Below are 10,619 nucleotides of genomic sequence, written 5' to 3'. Positions count from 1 at the left end.
CCACACCTGCTGGCCCTTTTTGTCATTAAAAAAAAAAAAAAAAAAAAAAAGAGAAAAAGCCCATGGACAATCTGGGGCTTAGGTTCGTTCCTCGCTTCTGGTAGTAGAGGCCCAAATGGCACTATGGAAAAGGAATTACCTAGCTCCTTCACAGTGACAAATATCAAAAAATTGTAAGTAAACTGAAAAATGTTCAATCCCTCCTACAACAGTTTTATCCTTTTCCTTTTGTTTTTGCTGCAGATCTTACAAGGGACTGACTCACATCGTCACACTACTTACCAAAAAAACACCTTACGTGGCAATCCAGACTCGTCGAAGCAGTGTCCGGATTGCTCATGAGGTATTTATTACGGCATTACCTCAACATTAAAGTCCTGAAAGTCGAAGGCAAATGCAAAATGCACAAATTTGATCATTTTCTCAAACTGTATTGTAAATTGACTATTAAAAATGTTTGACGCATTTAAGCTCAAAAGTTATACAAACTCCCAGAGAAGTGGATAAAATAAACTACCTCGAAGAAGACACACAAAACTAACAGTAGTAGAATGATAAGCCTCTAGAGTTGCATTGTTCCTGAAATTAAGCCCCTTCCCCCACTCGAGAGAGGAAAGACAAAATTAGTATATGCTAAATTCATGTCGATGCAAAATTTTACAGAATGTGAAAACAAGTTGATTCGAAATATTACAAATGGCAAACATCAAACCCTAATATCTATTGCACATCATAACATTCCCTTAGTCTCTCCTCCTCCGCTTCCTGTGTCTGTCATCCCTTTCACTCTCATCTGAACTTGATGGATCTGATTCTGAACTAGCTGACCCCGTAACCGAACTACCAGAGCTATCAGATTCGTCGTCTGATTCGGATTCTGATGCTGCTTGCTCTTGTTGCATAATAAGGCGTGGCATATTCTTCAAGTACTCACGTAGGTTTTCAGTGATGCCACCGAGTCCAATGGATGTGAAGAAATTAATTGAAAACCGTGTGTTCTTGGGATTATCCCTTGGGAAGATAGATTCAAAGGAATCCTGCATTGTGGGATCGTTAAGACGCTCATTCAGCAGACGGATGCCCAGATGCTCTGACAATTCCTGCAACAGAAACAACACAACAGTGAATACAACAGCTTCCAGAAGAAATGCTAGGGAGAAACCAAAACTAGAGGGAAAAAAATTGATGTCGCTTCTATACCTGGAATAGAATCTTAATAAATATACGAGATGAAGAAGTGGTGTCCTCCTCCGTTAGGCGAATATAGGCTAAAACATGCCAAGGCAAAGCATCTGTGCCAAGTAAATGCGCGAAAAACTTTGCCACATTACGCAACTTATTTGTTTCAAGCCGGTGAATCATGGAATATTGTTGGACAAAGCATTTGTCAAAATTTTCCTGATAAACTTTGTTGATCATGCAGAATCGCTGCCCCAAAAGACCATAATACCGGAGGTAAGTTCTCTCCTGACTACAGCATTCCAAGAGCATAATGTTCAACTCCATCTGCATAAGCCACAAAGACAACTATAAGTCTTCAAGTAATACAGAATTTGATTCAAGATTTTTTCTTTAAAATAAATTATGCTAATATATTATTATTATTAAGCTTTCAATTGTATTATTGTAAGATTTTTTCTTTTATTATTTTAAGCATTCAATTTTAGGAGTTATCGAATTCTTCTAGCCTAACTCAACTCCTTGTCAAGTCTCAATTAGCTGAGCCTAAGCAGCAAGAAGCTAAGCTTGGGGTCTCTGTGGCTTGCCTCTCTACACCCCTAATAGTGACTGAAGTACCCAAGGGAAATAATCTAAGCACCAAGGCAAGTTAGAACATGAAACCACTAATGAATTCTAATCGTTTAGGGGGTGGGGGTTAAAAAAACAAAAGCTAAGAATAAAGAAAAAAAAATTTGATACTGTCATGTAATAACATCTAGCAATCTGAAATGTTAAGAGTATGCATGGTGAATCTAATCCATCTTGTTTATTCGTTCATTGTTCATTGATTCACTTGATACCAAAGGGGAGTAAAGGGTGTCTTCATGCTGGACAGGAGACTCAGAACCCAGCTCTAGTTCCTCTACCTAATAATGATTCCTAGCCAAGTACCAATAACTTGCAGAGACTCAGCAAATTGTGAAAAAATATTCATTATTTATCTATCTTTCCCTACTTCATCTTAAACAAGGAAATACTAAATAAGGAGACTTCGATCTTACAGCAGTAACATCAGGAAACGCTTGCAACACATACCTCTTGACCTGGCTCTAGTTTAATTTTCAGGAGCTTATGACCTGCCTCCTCAAAATCTACACTGGACATAATTGTTAGATAGATTGTCCTCCGAAGATTTACAAGATTTGTCTCTGTTTCATCCCTTATTTTCATCTGCTCCTCATCCTCTTCCTCATCATCATCCTCATCCTCATCATCATCCTCATCATCATCTGAAGCTGCATCTGAACCTTCTTCATCCTCAGACTCATCACCCAAAATGGTTTTCTTCAACTCTTCATAACGCTTCTCATTCTCAAGGAAATTAGGATCTGGCTTGAATATATCTGACAAGGAGAAAGAAAAATATAAATCAATACATAACCATAGCTAGAACAATCAAGAAGCAGAAGACAGCTCAGCATAATGCCATACCAAGGGCAATCTCTGGATCTATTTCCTCTTGGAGAGAGATCTCATGGGTTATCTGATCTTCCTGCTCTACAAGGTCCAGATCTGGACGAACAGCTGGGTACCCCTGCAATCGAATAAATCACAGAGGGTATCTTTATTCTAATCATCCTTGGACATTAATAGTCTTTTTCTTTTTCTTTTTTTTTTTGCTACGTAAATAGGGGGGAGGGGGCTGATTGGGGTTCAAACCCAGTGCCCAAACACCACAAGAGGTTCTGGAACCACTGGGATATCCCTCAAACCCCTGGACACTAATAGTAGTATGTCATACCATAATTCTAAAAAAGAAGGGAGGGAAAAAAAAAAACATACCTGAAACTTGGCTTTTCTTATCGCAAATAGCCCTTCTATCAGAAATTGAACCCTTTTGTCTATTTCACCTTCATGAAGAATCCCACGGAAACGCTCAAATATTCCTGTAGAAGTGTAAACCTTGAGTACACTGTACAGTAACTAAAATATATTCCAGTAAAAATAAAAGAAAGAGGATAGGAATGACATAATCTCATGGAAAAATTGATTGCCAAGCATAGAACATAATGAACCAAAAGTTTGACATAGCTAAACACGTAAATAATCAAAAGAAACTCTCTACTTGTCTTTCATAATATAAGTACTACATAAGTAAACAAATTTTGAGTACTAAACAATATTTTCAAACACTAACCATTTAACACCAGGCCACCATCCAAGGTTACATATATGCCACAGCCATGAGTGGCACTATTCCAGATACCATGTTTCTATATCGTCAAGGCAATTGTTAACTTAGTGCTATCACAGATAACAAAGGATGGCAACTTCCCAGTGTAACCTAAGACATCTCACTGGTCAGAAAACACTGGTTCAGTCAATATTAAATTCAAATCAGATAGGGATCAGAATAGGCACAGGGTTTTGATCCCATCTGATTTGAAATAGGGATCATAATATTTATTTGACTTTTTTAAATCTATATTCTTGTCAGTAATTCTACAAAATACTATAAAAAAAAAATCAAGATACATGCCACATTTAGGCACGATTACAACCCCCCCTTTTAATGAACTGTCCTATCACTTAGGAGCTGTGGACTTTGCTATTCTGCCTATCCGAAGTTAGTTGGGTTATGCCTAATTTGATAATAGTTTGTTAGCCTCTTGGAAGGGGAATTTTGACAAACAATAGTGGGGATATGTGGTGCCTTTGGGAGAGGAATATGCACATTTTTGAAGTAAAGGAGATACTGGTGGTACAGCTCAAGTTCATATTACTCAAGGCCTTCTACAAGCGGACATCAACTACCGGCCAACTTTTCCACTCTTAGCATCATGGATGTCTTAGATGATTCGTTTTTCAGATGTTAATTTCGTGTACTTTTCCCTTTCTTTCTCATTTTCTGGTTGACTACTCCTTTGAATATTCCCCATGTACCACTTTAATGAAATTCCATTAATGAACTAGACAAATATTTTTTTACCCAATAAATACCAATACGACCTAAAATATAAAATGAGTTGACACTAAGAATTTAGGAACATCATTCCGAGTGACTTATTATTATTATTATTATTATTATTATTATTATTATTATTATTATTTTTCACTTACATAAGTAATTCCACAGGTCCTCCCTGTTTAATTGAAGGATACCATTATTTACTGAAGACAAAGAACTGTCACAAAATTGTTGGTGACTAGGCCCAACGAAGCCATCAAAATGCCATGGCAAGTGATGGCTTTATTGGTAACCCTCTGTATGTCTAGTGTACAAAATGTGATTCAATGTAGAAGAGAAATTGCTAAATGTGGCTAACTAACCATACCTCCCTGGCTTCCTATACGATAAAAAAGATGATAACTTAGTAATAAATAAACTACTAAAAATTATAAGCACTTAGCACCAAGTACAACTTAGCAAGAAAAAGATGTGTAAGCCTTAGAAACCAAAAATACAATATCCACAAATATAACGAATAAAAGATTGAAGACCTCGAAAGAATGATCTACATTGAATGCAAGATATTTCACGTTAGGGCATGGTCAAAATCATTGACTGCATAATCCATTTATAACAAAATGAACGCGCACAGAGAGTCAATGAAGTTGAGTTAAGGACTGGAATAAAAGTTTATCAAAGAAAAAAAAGATGGAATAAAACTGCAGCTAAATCCAAACCAATATAAATCCTGGTCTCTCAATGCAAATGATTAAAATGATTAGCCAAGCAAAAAAAAAAAAAAGATTATGATTTAAACCTTCCAAGATGAAGATTTACGATCTGAAATCTGACAGAAAATAAGGTACAGGATACAGGTGCAACTATGGCACTCTAAGAGCAGACTCCAAATGCTAGATCCAGCATCAATAGATGAAGTGTTCAAGGGATTTAGGGCGGTGACGATAATTTGCTTCATAATGGCTTAACATGCACTGAGGAATCTTATTTTCTAACTACTTCTACAATTTTTCAGTTTCTATATAATAATCTATTAATTAAACTACATAAACAAAGCGAAAGGACAGTATAAGTGCCAAAAAAATATTTTTAAGCAATTATTATGAGAAAGAAAAGCAGAAGATGCTAATAGAAAAAAAATATATTGTTCATAATTGCATAAACTCTAATAAACACATATAATATTAAACACATACACGACAGCAACTCAATTCCAACAGCATACCCACCATGCAAGCCTTTAGGTGAGAGATCTTGCAAAAGTGATCCACACTCTGTGACAAAGCCAACAGCAACCTCAACACTTGAATCGGTTGGATTCTCAAGCAGCACGGTAAGCAGTTCCAAGGCTATGATCTCATGAGCCACTAGTTGGTTCACTAAATGTGCAATAAACTTAACAGCAGCTAGTAATTGAGGCTGAACAAAAAGTAAACCAGATTAGAACAAAATCTTTTTCCAAGTGTAAAAAGGTTCCCATCATCCAACAGCAAATCAAATGAAATAACTAAAAACAGGCAGAAACATACCTTGTCGTTCCGTTTATATGCTCTCTTGAGCTGCAAAACAATCCTTCTCAAAAGAAGCTCGCCCACCTCAGGAAACTTAGTGTTGACTACAGCAACCAGTGCTGCAAACACATCTGTAAAACCTGGGGATGCCATCTGCGATTTCATACAGGACCGACAAAATAGCCCCCTTCCCCGTATCAAATTCTCCGAGAAGAGTTCTGGAATAATATTCTTTACATTGGCAGCATTAACCTTGTTCACAAGCCCATTTATACTCTTCCGAAGGGCATCCCATGTCAACCGCTGATATTCAACACTGCTTTTATCTTGAACCTCTTTCATCATCCGAGCCAACTTAAACGGAGGAATGTAAACTCCTCCACTCTTGCCCAACTTCGAATTATCAGCATTTAAATCAACTTCTTGCACTCTCGGCTGTCTCTGAGGTTTTGAATCTTCAAACCCCTTGTCATCTCTATCCTCTCTCTCCCTAAAACCCCGGCTACCCTTTTCACGTTCATTCACCTCCTCCTTATCTCTCCTATACTTATCATCTCTATCACCATCCTCCCTTCTATGCCTCCTATGCTTATAATCATCAGTCCTATCATTTCGTCGCTCTGATTTTCTACGCCCTTCCCTCTCATCACCATTCTCCTCTGAACCATGCTGCTCACGTCGATCCCTTCTTCTACCACCATCCTCACTCTCCCTCCGTCTATGCTCACTCTCATACCGACGGGCCCTCTCCCTTTCTCGCCTATCATCTTCATCAAATCTACGACTTCTCTCCCTTTCTCGCCTATCATCTTCATCATATCTACGACTTCTCTCCCCTTCTCGCCTCTCCACATCCCTCTCTACCAACTCACCATCTTCTTCCTCCGAACTCTCCTTCCTATCTACACGTTCACTACGCTGTCCACTCCTCCCATCTCTATCCCTAACGTCCCTCTCATTCACTCTTTCCCTATCCTTATCATCACCATCATCATCAACATGCTCATCGCGTCTCTCATTACGTTTTCCACTTCTTCTATCTGATTCCCTATCTCGTTTACCTCTATTTCTTCTCTCATAATCAGATGATTCGCTCTCGTCTCGCCCACTTGACTCACTACTGTACTTCCTAGCCATACCAATCTCTCACACACACTAATTATCACAAGCCTATATCTCTGCAATGCAAAAGAACAAACAGATTTAATGCCAAATTGAAATAGCAGCAAGTAAAACCCTAAAAACAAAAACAGCAAAATTCAACGAAAATAGTGATATTAAAGTAACAAGTAAGTTAGAAAGAAAACAATCAAATAGTTTTATAGCAAAGCACACCCCGAATACTTTTATTCATCGGATAACAACACGAAGTGCGCAGAAAATTACGAAAACAATAAATGATTATAAACCAAAACACAAAACTCAAACAATGTGATCCATACAAACTAAGAACTACAATAATTCTTTACATCAGAATGGTAAAGGTTGAGCATGAACAACTAAATTCATAGCTATAAATAATTATAGATATAAACACATTCAAAACTCAATTTTAAAATAATTCAGTCACAGGAAGAATTGCAACCCCAAGTAAGCCCATCATCATGCCTTCTTATTATCCTTCTATGAAAAGGAGGAATGATACATGGTATGCCTGAGACTGAGTGAGAGACACTAGGACTGGTAATAAATAACGGGGTCTTTTTATGCCTCCATAAAAGTTTTGAAGAGATGAGCTACACTACTTCAAATTAAGTGTAGTGAACAGCATCCCTGATCCTTTACACAGTCACAGCAACAGATATAATTCCATTGTCTGTATTTGTTTTTGAAATTGTAATTTGATCTAAAATATAACTCAGTTATATATGATTATGCAGGATGAGTATGGCATCAAATATTATCAATTTGAGGTAGAGATTCAGAGAGCGGGTTGAGAGAGATTTGTGAATCAACAGAAACAAATATAGTCAGTATTGGGGTCCAACCAAAATAAATATAAAAATTTAACAAAAACCTTGAAGGATACTATATCCATTTATCTAGCACACAATCTTTGCACAAAAAAAAACTGCTTGCACAGTGACTTGAGATTCACGAATTTGATTAAAGAAATTCACAAATTATTAAAACCGAAACCATGAATCTCAAACCATGTCTACATCTAAGACCATGATAAGAACACAATTATGCAGAAAGTTAAACACCAAGAAAACAATTTTCTTTGACTCTAAAACAACCAAAAACAAAAAGTGAATCAAATGGCCCTAACATGGATTAAAATTTGACCCTTTCTATGATGATAACTATTAAACACGTAAATTTTTAATGAACGAAATCACTTACTACCTCTACAAACAAGACAAATTTTCAGCAGTGGATTTGAAATCATGACCATGATACCCATGAGTCTTCCCATATATATTAAAAAGGCAGTTTTATTTATGATCTCAATTAAGCTCTTTAAGATACACGATGCACAAATTATTCTGGATAGTTAAACCAATCTTATGCAGCAGTGGTGTCTTGTATAAATCTTTTCTGTTTGAACAAAACCTGAGACCAAGACCACTTTTAAATTAGACCCAAATTCACAAACTCTAATCTCAATGCACAAACCCATCATGAAATAAATCATTAAAAAAATCAAACCTACTTCTCAATATCCCTTAAACTTTCAAATAGATAATCTCAGAGACCATCAATACCAATCCCAATATCTAACATGTGAATCATAAAAAATTCAAACCCATAGCTCTGTTTCCACTAAAATTTCACATACACAATCTCAAAGAATCAAAATTTAAAATTCCTTATGAATTTCGAATTTACATCCAGAATTTAAAGGCTCACAGATCAATGCATACAAAGAAACTAAACACTAAAATCAAGTTTCTAAGCGGTACCCACATGAACCCAGGGCCGGCCCTTCCCTTAGGCGAGTTAGGCAATTGCCTATGGCCCCCAAGTGGAAGGGGGCCCCAAAATTTTAGAAAAGAACCGGCTAGTAGAGGAAAAACAAATTTAGTTTCAAATGAATTACAAAAATAATCTGGCACATCCTTTTAACCAAAAAAACAAAAATTTTGGTAAATCCTATTAAACATTGGTTCTAAACAAAATCATTAACCAAAAATCAACCAGATAAACTACAAATCCAGTCCAAGAGATTAACCACAAAACAATCACAAATCAAAACAAATAAATCCACTCAAAACCCTAAAAATTTTACCTTTCTCTCTAGTCTCTGCTCTCCGCCTCTCTAGTCTCCAGTCTCCACTGTTCAGCCTCAGCCGCTCTCTGATTCTCTGCTCTCCGTCTCTCTCAAGTCTCAACTGCTCACCTCACCTCAGGAATCAGGTATAAAATTATAGTAAATATTTGGGCACAGCTAGGGCACTCCATTTTATTTGTTAAGAAGTTAAGATAACTTTGTTTATTTGGGCCCTCCCTGGCTGGTTTTGTAACTNTTTGGTTTTTTTTTTTTTTTCTTTTTTTTTTTTTTTTTTTTTTGCATTTTTTTTTTTTTTTGGTTATAGATAGGATTTGCTTTGTGTTTATTTTTTTGGTGAGTGGGTCTTATTAATAAGTCTTGTGTTAGTGTTATGGCTGTGCTTAAATTTTCGTTATGCTTGTGCTTAATTTTTTTTTTTTTAATTTATACAGGTTAAGATTGCTAAAAACTTGTTATTGTTTAGTGAAATTACAACAAATATTTTTATATAAATCAGGTTCTATTTCTCATTTGCTCTATACTTGAAAGTTATTTTTTATTTTAGTCTTTATAAATATATTGTTTAATTAGAAATGTCTACTAGAAAATATGCATCTGGATATGAAAAACTTAAAAAAAAAGAAAAAAAAAGAAAAATTAATTGAGTCTCAAAAAGGATCAATGGATAAATTTGTTATTAGTAATAAACAAAATATAACACAAAATTTAGATGAAAATATCACAAATGAGCAAGAAATTCACCAAATTTAGAAGAAAATGATGTTCAATTTTGCAATACAACAAATCTTGATAATGAACTTCAAAATAATTTAGAAGAAAATGAAAATAATGATGAAAATATAATATAAAAATATTAAATAAACATTAATTTAATCAATATATAAGTATAAAAAACGCCATATTTTTAGTTCTCGCCTTAAGTCCTAAAATGTCTAGGGTCGCCCCTGTTTCCCTCTCATCCTCTCTCTGTCTCAACCCACGTCACACCGTGCTCTGTGGCTAACCACCAAGCTCTCCTTCTAAACCTCCATGGCCGGAGCTTTTCAAGCTCATTACCTCCAACCACGCACCACTATCGAAACCCAGCCAAAATCAAATCACGACCACCACCACGGCCAAAACCTAGCCAAAATCAAATCGCAACAAAAACCTAGAAGCCCACCAAATAACAAATCAAATCACACCCACCGAAATCAAAGTACAAAACCCATAAAATAACCAAAATCACAAAATGAAAACACTGAAAGTGAACCCACCATTAAAAAAACATATACTGGTTTTGTTATTATATTTTAGAAGAAGAATCATCTTGTTGAACTAATTTTAGATTCAATTAATCAAACACATACCACAAGCAAGAATGATAGACTGAAAGCAAAGCAAAAAAAATGGTATTTCCCAAAAAAATATTTTCAGAAAATAGAAAGGGTAAGCAAAATATAAAAACTATTTGCTTCATAATCTCAAATAAATAAATAAATAACCAAAAATCACACACCATAATTCGGTGAAGCCTCGTGAGCCACAATTTCACTTAAGAGGATCGTCTGAGTTGAGAGGAAGAAATTTTCATAGTCTTTGGCTCGGCAGCACAATCTTCGATTTCCTTTCTTGACGTGGCTTTCGCTCGCTCCTCTCCTGTCAGTCTAGGCGACGTATAAAGAGAAATAAAAGAAAGAAAAACAAAGCACCGCGTAAAAAAGAAGAAAAGAAAAATGGTGAGAGAAGAAAGACGGACTGAGAT

At 35.9% G+C, this 10,619-nt stretch overlaps 1 protein-coding gene across 1 annotated transcript; it reads right to left on the bottom strand.

The window, feature by feature from the left end:
* Positions 1 to 418: 418 nt before the first annotated feature.
* Positions 419 to 9,050, bottom strand: LOC111995781 (uncharacterized). The gene is made up of 8 exons (XM_024027712.2): positions 8,873 to 9,050; positions 5,659 to 6,818; positions 5,359 to 5,548; positions 3,004 to 3,107; positions 2,653 to 2,755; positions 2,257 to 2,564; positions 1,201 to 1,506; positions 419 to 1,100 (listed from the first exon to the last, which is right to left on the bottom strand). The coding sequence occupies exons 2-8, from the start codon at positions 6,775 to 6,777 to the stop codon at positions 744 to 746; spliced, it is 2,487 nt and encodes an 828-aa protein (XP_023883480.2). The 5' UTR covers positions 6,778 to 6,818; positions 8,873 to 9,050; the 3' UTR covers positions 419 to 743.
* Between the last annotated feature and the right edge of the window lie 1,569 nt (positions 9,051 to 10,619).

This window comes from Quercus suber, unplaced genomic scaffold, assembly GCF_002906115.3.
Source record: "Quercus suber isolate HL8 unplaced genomic scaffold, Cork oak 2.0 scaffold_584, whole genome shotgun sequence".
Taxonomy (NCBI): domain Eukaryota; kingdom Viridiplantae; phylum Streptophyta; class Magnoliopsida; order Fagales; family Fagaceae; genus Quercus; species Quercus suber.
This window is presented reverse-complemented; position numbering and strand designations above follow the sequence as displayed.

Excerpts from the sequence above, each read along its gene's own strand:
- LOC111995781 (XM_024027712.2), bottom strand. The coding sequence starts at position 6,777 with ATGGCTAGGAAGTACAGTAGTGAGTCAAGTGGGCGAGACGAGAGCGAA. Across the intron at positions 3,108-5,358 it reads CTCACCTAAAGGCTTGCATG|GAATATTTGAGCGTTTCCGT; the intron begins GTGGGTATGCTG and ends ACACTTCTACAG. Across the intron at positions 2,565-2,652 it reads AGATCCAGAGATTGCCCTTG|ATATATTCAAGCCAGATCCT; the intron begins GTATGGCATTAT and ends TCTCCTTGTCAG.